Source organism: Vespula vulgaris, chromosome 1 (assembly GCF_905475345.1).
Source record: "Vespula vulgaris chromosome 1, iyVesVulg1.1, whole genome shotgun sequence".
Taxonomy (NCBI): domain Eukaryota; kingdom Metazoa; phylum Arthropoda; class Insecta; order Hymenoptera; family Vespidae; genus Vespula; species Vespula vulgaris.
In genome coordinates, this window is record NC_066586.1 from 718,183 (window position 1) to 738,475 (window position 20,293).

The 20,293-nt window shown below is 30.8% G+C and overlaps 3 protein-coding genes and 1 long non-coding RNA gene across 7 annotated transcripts; 2 read left to right on the top strand and 2 right to left on the bottom strand.

Moving 5' to 3' along the window:
• Nucleotides 1-310: 310 nt before the first annotated feature.
• Nucleotides 311-4,891, bottom strand: LOC127067035 (methionine--tRNA ligase, cytoplasmic). Its single transcript, XM_051001500.1, has 16 exons — nt 4,680-4,891; nt 4,270-4,421; nt 4,088-4,204; nt 3,863-4,012; nt 3,660-3,773; nt 3,434-3,549; nt 3,241-3,357; nt 3,127-3,165; nt 2,871-3,035; nt 2,476-2,752; nt 2,003-2,384; nt 1,691-1,904; nt 1,373-1,609; nt 942-1,278; nt 634-864; nt 311-535 (listed from the first exon to the last, which is right to left on the bottom strand). The coding sequence occupies exons 1-16, from the start codon at nt 4,780-4,782 to the stop codon at nt 392-394; spliced, it is 2,895 nt and encodes a 964-aa protein (XP_050857457.1). The 5' UTR covers nt 4,783-4,891; the 3' UTR covers nt 311-391.
• Nucleotides 4,892-4,934: 43 nt separating this feature from the next.
• On the top strand, nt 4,935-6,431 carry LOC127067131 (uncharacterized). Of its 2 annotated transcripts, none has more exons than XM_051001717.1 (3): nt 4,935-5,447; nt 5,525-5,733; nt 5,805-6,431. In XM_051001717.1, exons 1-3 carry the CDS (start codon nt 5,252-5,254, stop codon nt 5,817-5,819), a joined length of 420 nt encoding a protein of 139 aa, XP_050857674.1. In that variant the 5' UTR covers nt 4,935-5,251; the 3' UTR covers nt 5,820-6,431. The 2 variants fall into 2 exon arrangements, with proteins under 2 accessions (XP_050857674.1, XP_050857683.1); XM_051001726.1 differs by having other exon boundaries at nt 4,937-5,447; nt 5,999-6,431.
• Nucleotides 6,432-6,619: 188 nt separating this feature from the next.
• On the bottom strand, nt 6,620-20,255 carry LOC127067025 (chitin synthase chs-2). 3 transcript variants are annotated; one of them, XM_051001490.1, is made up of 20 exons: nt 19,405-20,255; nt 16,162-16,272; nt 15,789-16,030; nt 15,415-15,708; nt 15,077-15,286; nt 14,627-14,965; nt 14,153-14,544; nt 13,764-14,031; nt 13,420-13,682; nt 13,121-13,331; nt 12,783-13,030; nt 12,508-12,700; nt 12,264-12,418; nt 10,973-11,278; nt 10,527-10,774; nt 10,117-10,432; nt 9,732-9,908; nt 7,583-7,750; nt 7,281-7,503; nt 6,620-7,207 (listed from the first exon to the last, which is right to left on the bottom strand). In XM_051001490.1, the coding sequence occupies exons 2-20, from the start codon at nt 16,269-16,271 to the stop codon at nt 6,891-6,893; spliced, it is 4,680 nt and encodes a 1,559-aa protein (XP_050857447.1). In that variant the 5' UTR covers nt 16,272; nt 19,405-20,255; the 3' UTR covers nt 6,620-6,890. The 3 variants fall into 3 exon arrangements, with proteins under 3 accessions (XP_050857447.1, XP_050857436.1, XP_050857426.1); XM_051001479.1 differs by lacking the exons at nt 10,973-11,278; nt 19,405-20,255 and adding exons at nt 11,712-12,017; nt 18,435-19,061; XM_051001469.1 differs by lacking the exon at nt 19,405-20,255 and adding an exon at nt 18,435-19,053.
• LOC127067140 (uncharacterized) lies at nt 7,747-8,849 on the top strand. The gene is made up of 2 exons (XR_007782563.1): nt 7,747-8,708; nt 8,815-8,849. It is a non-coding gene; the product is annotated as an uncharacterized LOC127067140 (long non-coding RNA).
• Nucleotides 20,256-20,293: the final 38 nt, after the last annotated feature.

Consider the following 20,293-nt stretch of genomic DNA (forward strand, 5'->3'; position numbering starts at 1 on the left):
ACTAACCAAAAATAATTTACTAGAATAATGATTTCTTATTTATATTTGTTCTTGCATCATGTTATTCTTTAATTTTTTATTACGAATTCAATTCAATGTTAATATTAGACAATTATTAATAATTTATTTATTTTAAAAGGTAATTCCTTAAATGACGTCGGATATTTGATATATCATTTCAAATAAATACAATTTAATAGAATCTTTATCGTAAAAATTGTTATACTTTAAAAAAAAAAGTATATAAAATATTTAATACCTTTATAATTATGCTCATATGATAAGAAAAAAATATTTAATACCTTTATAGTTATGCTCACATGATAAGAGAAAATTCAAGTCAAGTTTTATCGATTATTATAAATGAAGACATTTTATATTGCGATTTTAATTACTTTTTTTTCTTTGATTTTTTATCTGGAATTTTTGCACCAGTCAGACTGGCTAATTGATTTTTTAATTTTAATAAAATTTCTACCTGTGGTTGCCATACGCTCTTTTCTTCTTTCGCTTTTAATTCGCGCACTAGATTGCCCTAAATTTTGGTAAATAATTAGAAAAAATTAAAGATATTACAAAAAGAAAAAAAAAAAATTCAATCAATACTTAATACGATAAAATATTAGAACATACTTGTTTTGTAATAGCTGCTTCTAAAGAAGTTATATCTGTACCAGTATCTCCATTTTGCTCGGGAGTATGTAATGGTTCGGCTTTCTTACTTTTGGCAGATTGAGCATTATCACATTTATCTGCATCTTGTTTGAGATCAGCTAGTTTATTTTGCAGTTTATCAAGAATGTCTACATGAGACTGCCGAACACTTTCATCATGATTATATATTAACTTTTTGACTAGTTGACCCTTAAGAAATAAAATAAATATAATTAAATATAATATATTAATTTTGTTTTAAATAAAAAATTATATATCAAATTTACCCGTTGGGCTGTAGTAGCTTTTGAAGATTCTACACTTTCAGTGACATTATTCGTTTTCGATTGAGCACCATTAGTTTCTTGTTTCCCGGCATATTTTTTCCTTAATTCTTCAATCAATTGATCTTCTATTTTTGTAAAAAGCGGGGATACTTTACCAATTTTATGTCCAGAAGGTAACATGTTCATAATAATATCTGGAATATATCCATAACGCGTTTTGTCCAACCCTAATTGCCCTCTTATTTCACGAGAAGTATTAGGCATATAAGGTGCTAATAGAGCTGATAAAAGACATGTTAAATTACAACAAATCCCAATTATTGTCCCAGCTTTCTTCCTGTTAGTAATATATTAAAATACACATGAATATGAATCCTTTGTTAATGAACTTAATGATTTAATGCCAATAAAAATGTAAAAATATTTCTTACTTATCGTCATCTGTACCCTTTACTTTAACCCACGGTTGTTGCGATTGCATATATTGATTGCCATGTTTCGAAATCGCTAACACGTATTTTATACCATCTCTTAATTTAGCTTGTTCAAGTGCATTTAAGTAGGATGTCAATTCACGTTGAGCCAATGCCAATAATGTCAAATCATCTTCTTGGGGTTCCATCGGTGGTACTTTAGACTCAAAGAATTTTTCCGTAAATACAAGAGCCCTGATAGAATATAATTGTTAATTGTTAATGATAAAATAACAATATCATATTTTATCAGAGACGTTTTCTAGAGTTACAAACCTATTAATAAAGTTTCCAAGATTATTTAATAATTCGTTATTATTTTTTGTTGCTAAATCCGCCCAATTGAAATTCGAATCCTGATTTTCTGGTCTAATGTAAGCGAGATAAAATCTCCACACGTCAGCCGGAATGCCTGTTTCTCTAGCATCAGTTCCAAACACTCCAATACCTCTGGACTTCGAGAATTTAGTATCCTCGTAATTCAGGTATTCTAACATGAGAAGATTTGTACAATTTTAAATATTTTCGAATATAGTAACATAAAGATGAAGAATATATAAAAACATAATTTATCGATTATACACGTACCAATAGCCATCAAATGTTTCAATAATGTATAGTCTTCATTAGTTGCTAATAAATAGGCAGGGAACATTATAGTATGGAATGGTACATTATCTTTCGCCATAAATTGACACAAACTAACTTCGGCGCCATTAGGTTTCCACCATTGTTCATACTCTTTGGTATATCTTTTTGTAATACTGATATAGCCGAAAGGAGCATCAAACCAAACGTAAAAAACTTTGTTTTCAAATCCCTCCACCGGGACAGGTATACCCCATTTTAAATCTCGAGTTATACAACGTGGCTTAAGACCATCACGTAACCACGGTTTTGTGACTCCTCGAGCTACAGCTGACCATCCTTTTTCTACTTTTGCAGACCATACCTTTAGTCTTTCTTCCAACTGGAAAAACGAATTGAAAATATTTAATATTCAATCGGGGAACAAAAATATAAAAAATTTAATATACCGATTGAAACATAATTTATCTTACTTTAGGCAAATCTAAAAAGAACTGTTCTGATTTCTTAATGATAGGTCTATTGCTACACATCTTACATCGAGGATTTATCAACTCAGTTGCATTTACTAAATGACCACAACCATCGCATTGATCACCACGAGCATCTTCATATTTACATCTAGGACAAATTCCTTCCACAAATCTGTCAGCTAAAAATCGATCACAGAATTCACAAAGAAGTTGATCGACCGTGTCTGTCAATACATATCCTTGCGATTTTATTTTTAAGAAAAAGGACTGAACGATTCTAAAAACATAATTACACTTTATAATTATTCTCTAATAATGAACATATAATTATGAGTATGTATATTAAAGAAATGCATATATCTAAATAATCAAACATAAATTTTCATTGACCTTACTCTGTTTGTTCAGCTGTCGTTGTACGTCCAAAATAATCAAATCCAATACCAAACCAGCGATATATATCATTATGGATACTAAAGAACTTGTCACATATTTCTTGAGGTGTTGTTTTTTCTTCTAATGCTTTAGCCTCGGTAGCAGTGCCATATTCGTCAGTACCACTAATAATACATACTTTTTTCAAACATCATATACTACATTATATAGAAAAAAGGAAATAATAAAAATACAAACATATTAAAATATACTTACCTAATATATAATGTATTGTAATTTCTTTGTCGACAATACCTAGAAAAAGTATAAAATTCATATAAAAAAACATTTTGTAATAAATACAATAAACATTCACTAATATATACATACCTAGCAAATATATCAGCAGAAAGAACACAACCAACAATATTGCCTAAGTGAGGTACATTATTTACATAAGGGAGCGCCGATGTAATTAAGATGTTCCTTTCTCCTTTTTTTGGTAGACTATAAAAAAAAAGTACAATTAGTTTCATTTACTTCAAATGGATACACAAATATAAAATTAAATATGAATATTTACACAGGATACGATGGCTCTTTCACATTTGGACAATTACATGAATTCCAATTAATCATTGCTTTATCCATTTCTTCTTGGCTAACTACTTCAACTTCTTTATCTTTAACTAAATTAAGCTAAAAATTAAATATTTTATTTAACTCTTTGATAATTGTTACATTAAAATTAAAATATAAAAGACACAGTATTGACATTTGTTTACACATGTACTGTAATTTTAACCTACTTCATTAGTTGTTGATTTGCAGGATTTTGTTGAGTTAACTGGAAACCAAGATCCTGCTTGAATACTGGTAATTGCTTTTAATCCTCTTTCCAATGAAAATACTTTCAAAGAGTCCTAAAAATATATCATAAAAGTAATAAGATTCTGAAAAGTAAGTAAAATAATATTTTTTCTTTCTTATTCTTCATATACTCTCTTTATACCTGAATAATTGGCAGTAATTCTATATTTTTCAACCAATCACTAAGATATATATATTCTTTAAGTATTTCGTTCCCAATATTGGTAACTATTATTGTAGACCATATGGATACCCAGATAGAAACGTCTGCTAACGATATATCATTTTTATCCTATAAGATTCGAATATTCTTTTTTATTGCAACAAAAAAAAAACAAAATATATATCCATCATAACAATAAAATACCTTAATTAAGTACATTTTTTCTTTTAATGCATTATTTACTTCACTTAATAGAGACCATAAGCAAGATGTGGAATCTGTTTTATATATTCCTGTAGTTCCATAATATATTATTGCAGGCTAAAAATATAAATATACTTTTGTACATACATATCCATACACTTTTTAGACATATATAAATTTACCTGTAACTGAGAAACGTCCCATTCTAGCCACTTATTAATTATTATTTCATATTCTTCTGAGGGAGCCGCTAAAAGCTGCATTCCTGCACTTATACTAAATATTTTTGATCCAGTTGGCAATTCAAGAACAGGAAGCCTACCTAAAGGTGTTTCTAAACACCAATTATATATTTCAAATTAATAATCAAATAATTACACAGTTATTAAAATTTTAATGTCATTGTAAATGTTACATCATTTTATTTCATTTAAATGTTACATCATTTTTCGTACCTCAGGATATATTCTCTGATAAAGTATATAACGTCATGGATTTAAATAAAACGTATTTATGAAAATATAATTGAAAATAACTTATTAAAAAAATACTAATAATTTAAATTTTCAAATAAAATAGGTTAAGTTCATACCATTAGAAAGTGCTCTCTTCACGGTTATATTTTGCTGGACCAATTTAGCTGCGATAATTAATTTTAACGCATTTGGATTGCCCTCGTTCGTTAACACTATCATGGTTATTAATAAATTAATAAATAATCGCAATAAATAGAAAATATGTTTAACGCACACTACCCATGCGTACGAACAACAACCTGGAAACGTGACCGCGGTAAATGCGGGGAATTTTATTGGCTCTTTTTGGTAACAATGAAACAGTCGCAAATAATGATTGGGTGACTTTACTGATAACGGTAAATATTAGACTTTGTTTTACACATTGAACATAAGTTCTGTGTTAAACATATTCAGAATAGTTTATTTATGGGTTTACTAATATGTATATGATAAAAAAAAAAATGTTTACAAGAAAATTACATTTCCATTACCCTATTGAAAAAAGTGATTCATATTATTCGTAAATAATTTTTTCACGCGAGATAGCGTTTGAAAATAAACATCTTTTTGAAATTTAAACTTCAAGTGATTAGATGTGCTTATTGAAAAAGATAGAATTTGTAAAAAAAAAATTTGAGATATTGTTATGTTTTTAGAAGCAACATTATCATGTACTTATCTTCTTTTAACTTGTGGTTCTTCCATATATGTATTGTACAAGTATTCCTATAATGAATATTCGACGCTTACGACACCTTTTATATTTGCTTTTATTGGATTCACAACGTTAGGAATTCGACCTTTATATAGTTTAACATATAAATTATTTTTCAAATCTTACAGTAAGTATTCATGTGTACATATCAATAAAATTCGAAAACATTTCTTTTCTTTGTTACAATGAACACATCATTTTTAGCTCTAAATTTAACATTGATAGAGACGGAAGAAATGGAAAATAAAAAGAAAATTAATATTTTCGATGAATTTCTTAAAAACATTAGTAAAAGTTCTTTAATGTGTTCCCTTTTTTTTCATCATGGAGATTATCTTCTTGGATATAATGCAGCTATTAGTTTTTTTTTGTGCAATATGTTACATTTGAAGTATTGGATATTGGAAAATCAGGTACATTCTAAAAAAAATTATATTTTTCTACTTTAAACTTTCTAATGAAAATAAAAACTTCTTTAAAATAGTTACTGAAATTCTAATTTCAATAGAATGAAAATTCAAACATTTCATTGTCATATAAAAGAAGTATATTTAATGCAGTATCTGAATTATTTGTATTCCTTGAACTATTGACTACTGGTTTTGTTATGTAAGTTAATATATAATTTACAAAAAAGATTTAATATTTAGTATATAAAGAACATTCACATTATTTTAGGTTGTTAAACGATAATAATTATGGTTTATTAGCAAATCTCTTCTATGCAGTAACAAGTATTTTATTTCCAAGTGAAGGGTTTTATCAAGAATGGACCATAAATGATGCAATTAATAATTATTTAACAATGGTTTATGTTGTTTTAATGACAGAAGCACTTAAAAAAATATAATAATAAGATTCAATATATATTAAAAATATATCTAAATTGTTTATTATGATTTAATTTCATATAAGAATTAATTCAATTCAGGAATATATAGGAAAGTATAGATATAAATTATTTTTTCATAGAAATATCAATTCTTTAAATTTATTTTCCATGTGACATATTGTCATGCTTAAAAATGTATAAACATATATAATTGTACGCGTGCATGCACGTGTAATATATATAATTTAAATGCTAATTTTATCACATGTAAAATGAATAGTAGGGCATATAAATATTATTATTTTATTACAATGAATTTTTTAAAAATTGCTTTTATATGAGTATATTATTCAGTAAAATATATGGATGTAGATATCTTTTTCTATTCATTATCTTATGAATATACATATATTAAATTTTAAAATGCAAAATCATTTTTAATACTATAAGGAAGAAAATTGAATAAGTTCAATATTAAACAAATTTTATTATAATTTTGACAGTGTTCTATACACTGAAGTTTGCTTGAACTATATTTTATCGCTAATCATTGAATAAATATTATAACAAATAAATACAAAAAATATGACTCCTCAAATATACTGGCATAGAGCAAAAAAATAAAAACAGTAATCTATATTTAATTACTATTTTTATGCTATTGTTTTATGTTGTTGATTATACTTTTTCATTTCAAAAATCGAATACATTTTGAATTTGTTTTTGCAAATTGTAGCATTAAACATTGGTGTTGGCTTCGCGCCAACTATGTTGATTAAGATTTTGTAATCGAAGACTATTTCTAGGACTTTCATCAGGTTCGTAAGTAGGATTTGTATGTCCATGATCTTCAAAAACATCCTTTATGGATATTTGACTACTTCTAGAAGGTCGCCCTTGAATACCAAGAGGATTACCTGCCACTCCATATTTATTAATTGCTCCTAAAGTTTGCATTTGTGATTTTTTTCGCATTGCCATTTCAATATTTCGTCGACCCTCTAAAGCTTTTAAAGCTTTCACTGAATGTCGTGTAGACATGTTTCCAGGCAAACCTATTAGATGGAAATTAAAAGTTACAATCATTGATTATAATTCAACTTCATTGATTGTTAATAAGTCACTCACCTGCACCTTCAGACATACTAAAGAAACGATGTTTGAATGCAACATCAAGTGTATTTATCGATTGTGCCTTTCTTTTACTCTTTTCAAGATTTCTTATTGTTTTTCGTCGACCAGGTCCATTACCACTACCTTCATCATAATCACCCTCCATACCATTTAATTTTTGTAAATCTCTAACCATATCCACTGCTTGTTGAGACGATAAAGTTTCCTCTGTAACATCCTTTAATAGCAATATTTAAGTTATTGTAGAGTTTATTTATTTATTCATTTATCTAATTTATAATAAAATAAAGACATACTTTTTTGCAGCAAAACCAATCCAGTGTGGTACTTGCCAAGATATGAGCAAAAGTACCAAATCTATGAAACAACATAGCAGTGAATTGAATGACTAGAATTAATGCAAAAAAGAACACAAACACTAGACCAATAGGCTCAAGTTGCAAGTATTCTTTGGTAATGTGTACCTGAAATATTAAGATATTATTACTATCATTAATATAGAGTATAAAATAATAATAGTAATACAAATATTCATGCTCGCATGTGCATCGCATACGTTGGTGCGTAAGTATTCGTTTTATTGTAAACTAAACTCTAAAGTTTCTTTATTTCTGGTTAATATCACTTTGCCATATATAATGCACATTTATTTTATGTGAATTATTGACATTGATAATCAACATTAAGTACAATATAAAAAGAAATTTAATGTTGAAATGTAAAGTTAATTATAAAAAATATATAAAACATAATTAAAAATAATGTCAAATTTTCAGTTTGATGTACTTATTGTTGACTATAATAATTTATATACATCGTATGTTTTATATATAAACTGGAACAGTATCTATAATATTGTTAATAATGTGGTTATTAAACACTTCGCGAGTAAGTTCTGTTACCAAATGAAAGTTAGATTTGAGATTAAGTTCCATCGTTTCTTCACAAAATATATTTCACGAATGTAGATCATTATATATATTTCACGAATAGAATCATTAAAATTTGTGCAACAGTATAAGAAAGATCGTAAATTTACCGTCGTGATAGAAGCGATGTGACTATGTCTAAAATATTTATATACATAAATACACATATACTTATATATGTAAATAGACATAGAAAGCATATATATATATATACCACATGATGCATTAGTGGTGCTTAAATTTGACTACACCTCTTGCAGTGAAGGATCAGTTAAACCTAGCCCAAAACATAGAGAGGGATGCATGGAAAAACATTGATTTGTTTAACAGGCTTAGGATAAAAATGGAAAGAACTAAGGATAAATAAATATCAAAAGTAAAATCTGAGTATATGTATGAAGTATATGCATATAAATTATAATGTCACTATAAAAAGAAACAAAACGATCATATTAATCTCGTTTCTTAATTAGCGAGTACGATTTATTTTCGCGTACGTATCTACGAAACGTGAAAGTAGTCAAGGAATATAATATTTCTATGCATCCAAGTTCAAAATGTACTTGTTACAACCTTATGAACAAACTTTCATTCCGTAGATATATAAAATAAAATTTATCAAAAAAAAAAAAAAATGCGAAATAATAAGAAAGAAAGAGAGAGAAAGAGAGAGCAGTCAGATGCTGAATTCCTGTAAAATGATTGTTATTTTAAACGATTGAATAAGTATACGTTCAAGGAAATAATTTTCCTTGAATAGCTGGAAAAAGAAAAAACAGATCGAATGAGAGGATGGAATGGATAAGTATCGTAAACATAGGATGAAAATGTTATCGCTTAGTCACTAAATGTTTCTGTCAGTGGACTAGAAGTTTTTCTGCACCCCCACAATCCGATCCAACCAGGAGAACCTGTGCAAGGCGTTTAACATTAAAACCTTTCACACGTGCCATTATACGAATAATGTTATTGACAAACACATATTCGTAAAGTGGACAAATGCAGCTACTACGTAACGATGGTTCAGTTCAATGTACTCTCTTAGTCGTTGATTATAAAATGAGCATTTTTTGCTCGCAAACGATTATTTGACGATAAAAGAAAGAAAAGAAAGAAAGACCGAGAGCACAACGAAGTGCCATCAACGAGAAACTGCATCTCCTTTTGCCATTTTCGGGAATACCCGATACCTCCGACGTTTCTTCAACGTAGGTGATGTTTGTCTTGACGCCGAGCGGCCACACGATATGTAATTGATCTTTGTTCAGCTGTAGCAAGAATACGATCAGTACGAACAAGGCATTGAACATTAAAAATGCGAAGACACTCTTGTTGCGCAATTCAATGAGATCTCCAGCGATTCGGGCCTACGGGGGATGATAAAAAAACGAAACACGTTAGAAAAGTAGAAAAAAAGCTCCGTCGAGTGAGACCCAATGATCCATGTTGTTTGTCTGTTTCACAAAGAAATCATCAAAGCATAGGATTCATGGCACCCCGACGGAGCTGACTTTACCTCTTGCAAATATTCATCATAGGTGATGTTCATCTTGATACCAAACGGCCACTTCACGTGTAACAAGTCTTTGTTTAATTGTAGCAAAAAGACGATGAGGACGAAGAGGGCATTCATCATAAAGAAAGCAAAGACACTCTGGTCGCGTAGGTCCTTTAGATCTTTGGCGATTCGTGCCTGACGCAAGTAGTATAAAATTCATTAAAATTTAAGCATCTTTTTTTATTCTAATACGGATGCACCAATCTTCCAGTGGGCAAGGTAAAAGTTTGATATTAAAATATCATTTATTTTATCAAACGCGATAAAAAAAAAAAAAAAATCTTTTCGAATACTTTTACATCAGAATTAGAATCGTGAGAAGTAATTTTTTCTCGTATATTACCTTCTCCGCTTTGTCTTCGTCTATAGGATATAGGTATTTTTCAAGCAAATCCTTCCAAAATTGTTCCTCTTGGAGCGACAAGATTTCCACTTCGCCTTTTTTCAATCCTTCGTCACTCAACCAATAAGGTCTTGTAAGGAAGTTACTACCGTCACGATTTTCTCCCGAATTTTGGCTAGTTACGGTTTCTGTTTCACTGCGACATTCTTCATCTTCGGCTGGATCTTCACCTATGGCACCCAACGCATCGTTTGTACGAGCACCTGTGGAGTATGCTCGTCTTTTTCCAGAAACATGCGCGTGTGGGTCAACGGCCCTATTGAAGAGTCATCGAATAAAATGGGCTTCCTCAAATTTTTATAGGCTATTTTATAATTGCTATTTGAAGAACGATCTTCCTATATACACACCTTTCAATCGTTTCCAATCTTTTGCCAAGTTGTTCTAACGATTCGGCGATAGCAACAAGCTGTTGTTTTTCATCCGATGGTTTTCCATGCGTACAAAACATACACCTGAATAGACTAGCCAAAGAAATTTCTATTGAACCTTGATCATCGCCATTTGTCCCAGCACCATTTTGGAGAAAACCTAATAAAGATTTTTGTTTCGCTTTGCGCTTAGCTTCTTCCGCTTCTTTTTTCTCTTGTTCCAATTCCTATAGCGAATATATGATATAATATATATATATATATATGTAAAGAGTTATAATGCATACACGTTTTTTATGTAATTCTTTATGTTAGAATGTAGAACATTTTTGAATATGATCATTTAATTCTACGTGACAGTATGACGATCAAGCGTTATTGTTCCCTTCTAAGTGATTAATTTGTTAGTTTTTTCAGATAATTACCGCCCTCGTTTTCTTCGCTTTTACTTCTCTTGTGCCCCAGGTAATGTCATTGAGATTGAACAGCGAATACATAATTAGTAGAACGTACATCGATGGTACGCTTATATAATATATTATTCCATATAGTAAACAGTTTATTTCTCTTGGGTGAAGAATGGCTGCTATCAGCATTTGCGTCACCACCAGCAATAGAAACATGGCGGAGGGTGAGAACAAACTGTCTTCTACGATACTTATCGCGATACCGATTACAACGGCAACCATCACCAAACCATAGAAGGTGCTGAGAATTCCAGCCATGATAACCTGTTGCATCCCTCTCATAAGTTAGACGTTTATTTAAAATTAATCCTTTACATTCTAATGAACGTAAAGTTGATTTTTTTTTGCGTGCAGCTAGCATTATACACTGACATAATTTAGTAATAACACATTCAGCCAATAATTATTACCTTCACCATCATTTATGTAAATACACGCCTCCACCACATGTATATATATATATATACATACGTATGATTGGATGTATCACACTGATCATGATCCTATAGGAGAGATTGTATATGAATTCATTGGTGAATATTTTTTAATATGATTATGATAAAAAGCTTATTATACAGGTTTGCTCGCGTTACAAGTGATAATCATTAATGATGGTGTAATGATCGTTTTTTAATGGTGTGTTATGATATTATGGCATGCACTTAAGAACAATGAAGAGTTATCGCAATAGACAAACCTTTTTTGTCTTTTTCACTTGAACTTCTCGAGTACCCCAGGAGACAACATTAAGATTTATAATCGAGTACAATATAAGAAGAAGATACATAGAAGGAATAGATAAAAGATATATAATGCCAGGAATGATACACAAAAATTCTTGAGGATGTAGACAGGCTGCTATGAAAAATGATCCCGATAATGATATTAAAAATATCGCTGAGGGTGATCCTATCCCGTCCTCTCCGAGCTGAAGAGCCGTACCTACGATTACGGCCATCATGATCATAGCATAAGCCGTAGATAATATTTGTGCACATAGAAGCTGAAAATTATAAAACACTTGGACGTGGACAAAACAATCACGACTATTATAATATAAATTACAAACAAAAATTGTCAATTATCTTTCTTTTATATCAAGTTATTTTTTATCCAAACATATTATAGAAAATTATACTCCGACAAAATAACATACATACGACGTAACGAATTATGCTTATGCGAAATTTTAATTTAGCGAAAATGCAAAAACAAGAAATTCGGATAAAAAAAAAAACGTCACGCTTACCTGTATATTGGCCTTGCACGTAAAACAAATGATCATAAACAACAGAATTGGTATAATATTGTAATAAAAACTTGTCCAATTGTCAATTTTAAAAGCAGCTACAAATGCACCGACTAACATAAGGAAGATAGTACCTGGCCCAAGTATAGTACCACCTGTAACATTATCAACAAATGAGAGATTTTGAAGAGTAGTAAAAATCGCCTTTCTTTTACTTTATTTTGTTAATTATATTGAAATATACCCATTAGGAGAATCTGATAAGATATATATGGGAGGGAAATATTATCATTGATTTTAATAGTCCGTTTGGCATCCATCAATAAATCCATAATATTAGCTATAGTAGAAGGTACCCATCGACGACGTTGATTGTAAAATTCATTAAATCCTTCTGGTGCATGAGTGTAAGCATCACTTGCCGCTGAATATTCGACCTAATCAAATATTATTAATGTCTTCTCTTTTTCCGATTTTTATGAAATCCATGATAAAGAAATATTTTTTGAATCAACTTACTCTATAGCCACGTTGTAAAAGTAATGTACAAAGCCAACGATCTTCTCCCTGATCGTATTGTACGTAATGTCTTGCCTCATCGGATCTTGTTGTATATTTTTTCATTACGTTATCATCCATCAAAGCTTTTCCTCTAAATAAGGAGAAACAACCAGGACTACAAAGTACACAACCGATCATGTGTTCCGTTGCTTTTTGCAGCCAATGACCAATCGCATATTCAAACATTTGATACCAAACCATAGGACCTACAAATCAATATTATTTGGATTTCCAATATTATTTGGACTTCGTAATTTTTTTATGAATAGAGACGTGTATTGAAAAGTAGAATATACCTGAACCAACTGGATGAATACGACCACACGCCGCACCAAGATTCTTATTCTTTTTCATCAAATCTACAAGAAGTTTTACAGCAGCTGGTTGAAAATCAATATCACCGTCTAGTGTCAATAAATACGTATTCTCAGCAATAACTTCTTTGCGATCCACGCTAATGGGTAATTCCATTAATCGATGTCCCAATAAGTAATACATATACATGACCTAATCAAAAATATCATTCATTTTTCAATTCTATTTCATACATTATTCCCTTGAAAAAAAATTATTCGAAAATACTGAACGAACTTACCTGGCTCCATCTTTTCCTATGCCGAATTTTACTCTTATCTTTCAAATGAGCGATCATTTTAGTTTTACCAGGGAGAGTCCATACCAATCGTCCGCCATAAGGAGTTGGATATTTTTTTGGATCTTTAACATGCGTTCTTGTTCTATGAACGTCAGTTGCTGCTTCGTCTAACGTTGAAACGAGCAGTTTCACAAATCGGTTCACTTGTGATTCGTTTTCGTCATGGTCGGATAATTCGAAAGCGTCGTCGAAGAAGATATGAGCTAAAAAATATATTTAAGTTAATTGCAAAGAACGCATGTATTATACGCATAGATACGTTACGATTGAATTATTTAACTTACTTTCGAACTCATAATAATCCGGATCAACGACTTTAAGATATTTTTGTGCGACCCGCCTAGCTGATTGATCCTCGTCCAGTCGCAAAATACTTTTCAAAAATTCCATCATTTCTTCCTTGTTTTCATGCCACATGGTAGCACACGCGTATATTCTGGTTACATGGTCGCTACTTTTTACCATAGAAGCTGGAGTGGTCGAGCCATCTGTTTGCTCGTATATAGTCTCATAATCTCCATCACCTTTTTCTTTTTCTATCTCTGCTAAATCCTAAATGATAAAATAACGTTGCTATGACTCTAGCATTTTTTTTTTTTTTTTTTTTTTTTTTTTTTATAAAATCAAGTACAATTCTCTCTAGTTTTTATATTTCTTATAACTGAATACTGACCTCCACTTTAACTTCCGGTTGATCATCTCTCTTTCTATTTAATCCCATTGACTGATCGATCAGCAATGAATCATACATAGGTACAACGAATAATTTTTCAGTAGCTGCTAAACGTTCACATTTTGGTGTCCAAATATGTAAAGTTATCCAAGTTTGTGAGAGCAACCAAAGTAACCAAACCCAGCCATATTGTTGAGTTATGTAATCGTTTAAAAAATATAATGGCGGTGATTCATAAAAAAGGTAATCTGGTATAATACCATGGAAAAAGCAAGGATTGCTATTACGTAGACCACAGGCAGCAATTAGCAAGGAAATAGTTACTGGTATTGTAAGATTTACAGGGAATGCATAACTGAATCCTTGTATCAGAATTTTACACGCGAACTTGCCTAAAAACACGATATTCGTCATAAATTAACAACGATTTCTAAATTTTATAGATAATGTAAAATATAATTTCCATTTGCTTACCAAAAATATAAGCGAAATATGCACTAAATATTTGTAACAATAAGACATAAATTGGTGTACTGAAGTCGGCATCAATGTCAGTGTCACTGTTTAATAAAACGTCTTTTAGATCCGAAAATGTACCATTACTTTGTACAACCGTGTGAACAATAATTTTGTGCTGTCCAAAAGCAGTAGGAAACATTGTAAATAAGTGACCAATATTCTCGCCTCTCATATATAATATCGTTAAAACACTAATGAAAAATGCTATGATCTTCCAGAATGAAACGAACATGTATGTAAAATATCTAGTCAGTCTCAATTCTCTCTTTACTCGGGCCAGCATACTGACAAAGCCTATATGATAGAACAGAAAAGAATCAAAATGTAAAAAGTTAATTTTTTCAAAATTATATATCGTACAATATTTCTTCAAGATTCATTAATTAATAATAAACATCAATTTACCGATACTGCTTTGCATGGAAACATAATTCTCCCACCAACCACATGATACGAGTATCAAGGAAGGTGGGATAATCCATAAAGAAGGTCTTGATGTGTCTAGCAGAGGCCAAAGGACGAAACTCGTTGCTTGAGCAGTTAATGCGGCAAGGTCAACTAGTACGAGAATAAACCTTTTCGATTCGTCTTTGTTTTTGTTTCGCGATAAAAGTCCTAAAATATAATATATTGAAATATAAAATCATTTTTAAAAATAATTTTACAAGATAAACTCATTATTCGTATTGAAGAAAAAGATATCGTCTCTCGATCGTTAGCAGACCATTTTGAATCATGCCTACCTAATAATCCGGGTACAAAACAGACGCAATTAGTTAACATTACTCCTTTTACGACATCGATATCTGGCAGTACTAAGAAAAACATAAGGGCAAGTCCTACGACATGAAATGTTTCCATGAGGAAGACGAGAAGAAAATGAGAGTATGGTGGCTTTTTCCATGACTTAAAAATACATATACGTATACTACGTATCAGTGCACCGAATTCTGGTACAGCAAAAGCGATTATAATGCACCATATCCATGCAATTCTTTCTTCTTCTGGTAATGTAGCTACATAATGCTTATCTCGACCTACAATATTCGTCTTATGTTAGAATTAACACGATAAATTGCATAAATCAAATATTTTTCAAATATATCAAAAATATTACCTAAATCTTTATTGCAATAAGGGACTCTATGATCTGATCTCAATTGGGATGTCATGAAAAAGATCGTTCCTTTGGATACTACACCGCTAACTAATACTATTACAAAAACGATTAAATAGACAAAAAATTTTGTTAATTGTACGGTTCTTTCAAGACATTTTTGATTCGCCATTGAACCCGAATCGATTTTCGGTGGTGGATCTCTGAACACGTCCCATTCTTTTGTTTCCTCGACGGGCCTTCTGTTATGAGAAAATAACAAATAATGTATATACATACATATGAATTAATGAATGAATACTCGCAGGAGGAAACAGGATGTTTGGTTTAATTCAGTCGAGAAAGGGGAGAACAAAATTACGAAATTGACTACCTATCGATGTAATCTTGAATAACAGGCGTACTCTCTCCATCGGAAAAATCATCTGGTCCAGTGATCCCGCCGCCATGTATGCTACCATTATGTTTTGGAACCTTTGACATTCTGTAAAAATTAAATTTCAAAATCTCATTATGATTCGTCATACAAAAAAAGAACTTGACTCTTCGAACTATCAATTTAATCAATTAAGAAAATACATTTTATAATAATGTTTTATTTCTAATATAAAAAAATATACGCGTGGAACGAAAGAGACAGAAATTGCTTATAAAATATAAATAAAATTTTTATTTACAAAAATTAATATATCGTCATACTCAATAAACCCTAACGAAATAAACAGAGACAAGGAATGACCGATGCGGAACCTTTTTCGCTCTAGATATTTCAGTGACGTGCCACGTAACGGATTTGTTGTCTATCAGCTTTCTCTCCTTACCCATAAGAAGTAAGTAAGTAAACGATGTTGTAAGTTAATCCGTTGCAGCTATACGCTTGTTTTTCTTTTCTTTTTTTTTTATTTAATAATGCATCATATTAATATCGCTCTCTATTTTTCTATGTCGCGTATAGAAACGTAAATACTTGCATATATATTTATATCTATGTCTTTTAATATTTATCTTTCAACGTACTCCCTCTTTCTCGCATAGAAGATCTATCTCACTGTCAGTGTCAACTTTCCCTATGTTAATTACTCCTAATATTGATAATTACAATTGTATTGTAAGAGGAAGATAGAATACATGATTTCTGAAATAATAGAATGTCTACTGTCTTTTCTCTCCAATCCTTGTATCCTTGTTCAAGGAGATCCGAGAAGGTTTCTGGTTCCTGACTGTTAAAAGTGAAAGGAAACGAAACACGCGGCAGATAATGTAGCAAGGCCATCCACAAGACAACTGGCAGTGTAGGTTACCGCCCTCAAGATACGTTGCAGTATTGGCTTGTACGACCCTCGACTACACACACACACACACACACATATATATATATATACACACAGAAATAAACACATACACCGGTCTCCCTTTCTTGCTAGTCGTTCTCCAACATTCTTTTCCTTTTGCCAATTTTTTTAGATGTATTTCTTCTAAGAATAGTATGCAATACCTGATACTCTTCCACCTCTTGCTTTTCGGATACTTGTTTACGATATTCGTGCATAAAATATTTTCTTTTTTCTTTCACCGAATTAACATACTTATATCGTAGTTTCACTCTATTTCCTAACATCTGTTACGATCAAATGCGTTCTTTCTATTCACATTCCATTTCAAATAAATTCAAACTTTTCCTTTAATAACCTATAATTAATATACATATCAACGAATAATAATCTTTTTCCTTTCTTCCTTTTTTCTTTCGCATCATTTAACTTTATATATTTATTAGAAATAATTTTTAATTCTTATCGCCATTGTAAATTTAAGCTTCGAGAATGTTGATATGATAAGAGTTTAGATATGAGAGATTACGAATTGAAAAATGTTTTATCGATTTTCATAGAAATATACGTAAATGAATTTTTCCTTTTTCCATCGGATTTATTACGAGACATTATATTGATAACTGATATTACGTAGAAGATTCATAAACAAAAGATAATAAGGATTAATTTGATTTATATTGAATTTTTGAGAAGGGATATATACGATTTATTTTCGATTAATTCGTTGTAAGTGAGCCAAAGATTTCGGTAAAAGAAGAAGTCGTACGTCGACCTCGCCATTGACACGGTAAGTTCCGTTATATTTTGGTAATAGCGTAGTTCGATCGTACTATCTTATTGGATTATTATTCCCCCCACTCCTCCCCACTCCAGAATCTTCGAGAAAGCCCCGTACAAAAGAATTTTTGTTTTGTTTATTTATAAAAGATAAATATTCAGAGAAATTGTGACTAATCGAGAATGTTACATTACTATAAAAAGAAAATATGTGTGTCCTAAATGAAATTCTATTGCACAATACGTATGAGTTAATATAAATTGGGGATTTTACATGCATATATCATGAATCAGAATTACGTTTCGTCGAATAATTACATCATTAAATTGAAACACACTTTCCTTATTTTCTATTATTGATAAATAAACTTTCCAAAACAAGAAAAGAAAAAGACAAAAAGAAAAAGCGGATTTACGGATGATCGCGTTAAATCTATAGTGAGTATGACTAATTTTTAAGATTTTATATATATATATATTCTTTTTTATGATGAAAAAAGAAAAATAAAAGGAGAACAGGAATAATAGTACTCACGTTTGATAGCCCGATACGAACCGCATTGCTTGCGATTGAAACTCACTATCAATTAAATGTTACGATCGATTTTCTTCTATGAGTACATATAATCCGAGAGAAACAAGAAGACATGATACATTTAAAAATTTTTATCAATGTGTCATGCAATGTGCAAGGAAAAGTTATCAGATCAACGCAAGTATAATCCACCTATTTATCAAAGATTAATTTACACCATATCTGATACAATTCTTTGATATCGCTGACACATTCTCTGCCCCTTCCCATCTGGTTAGTTTCTTTTCCCTTTTTCCACTTTTTTTTCTTTTATGAAAGATTTGTTCATCGCAAGAAATGAAACGCTATTCCAATATAAATAAATCGAGTATGTGTGTGTGTGTGTATATATATATATGTGTGTGTGTTTATTGTGTATAATAATTCCAACGCGAAAAATTATGATTAAAATTGGAATAACAAGAGAATACAATATCGATCGATTTCTGATTCATCTCAAATCAATGCCGGATATATCGTACTTGAGATAGAAACGATGTTACTTATAAAAATAAATAAATAAATAAAGGAAAGAAAAGAGAAATGGGAGGGGGAGAAAGGTAAGAAACACAGCGAGTTGTTGAGACACCAATATCACGACGACGGTCATAAGGTAAAAATCTCGACGATCACTATAGTCATCGACTTCGAATAAAGTTACGAAATAGAAATAGAGAGAGAGGGAGAGAGAGAGAGAGAGAGGGAGAGAAAGATAGAGAAACTATCTATTCGAAATATTTCTTATTATCTTTAATATTCTTAATATATTAATGTTTCCGCATATCATTCTTCACGCCAACGAAGGTGTTCTAACAATGATAATTAAGAGACAGTTTATAACGGTGATACGAAAGATATATACACACATATATATATACATATGTCACAAGCGGTTAAAACGTTAAATGCATTATAATTAGAAAACTCTCACCTTTTTCAAATGAATCTTCAATCTTCAAATTCTTGATGATGTGTGTGCGTTTGTGTGTGGAGTGATCGATGCGTGAATATCCACATTTATTCAAAACATACTTCGTTATATTTTTTTTTCTTCTCACTTATTAATTTTTATATCAAATCACACGTATTTCATAGAGATACTAACACTCAAAAAAAATCGCATTTTTCTTTTCACATCCCTCAACACTATCTGCCTTTTAAACATTTAACAGAACAATCACTATAAAGTTCGATCGCATTGGCGAACGAAGGAAGAATGAAAGAGAAAGATGTACCAGGAGAGGAAATAAAAGATAGATGGATAGAGAGAGAAAGAGAGAGAAAAAAGGAGATGGATAGATAGAGAGAAAAACAGAGACAGAGATACTTGGTAGCTCTCAAAGTGAAAGTCGAAGTCAGAGGTAATCGCTAAGCGACCGACTGGCGATGGTGGTATTACGGATCTACCAAGAAGGCGTATAGGACGATTCACGAAAGCCCCCGCGTTCCACACGGCTATGTTAACTTTCACGAGAGAGTGGCATACACAGATAGTAAGAGAGGGAGGAAAAAGAGCGACTCCAAGAAAGGTAGAATAAATAAAAATAAAAAGAAAACATATTACTAATATTCCACTAATAATCGTATTCGTAGTCGTACTCTCTATCGCGTTATATTTATATCTACGAATGTTTTCTCTATAAAGGGCTTTTGTTTCGATTTAATACGAACAACCTTCAAACGAACAAAGATATCGATTTCTTATCGCGATTCAAAGATAACAAACACTTTTTAATATATAAATCGATTTGAAAAGTAGGCTACAACCGATAACAATCTAAACTTATATGTGCGTTGCTTTTTTTTCTTGTTTTTCTTTT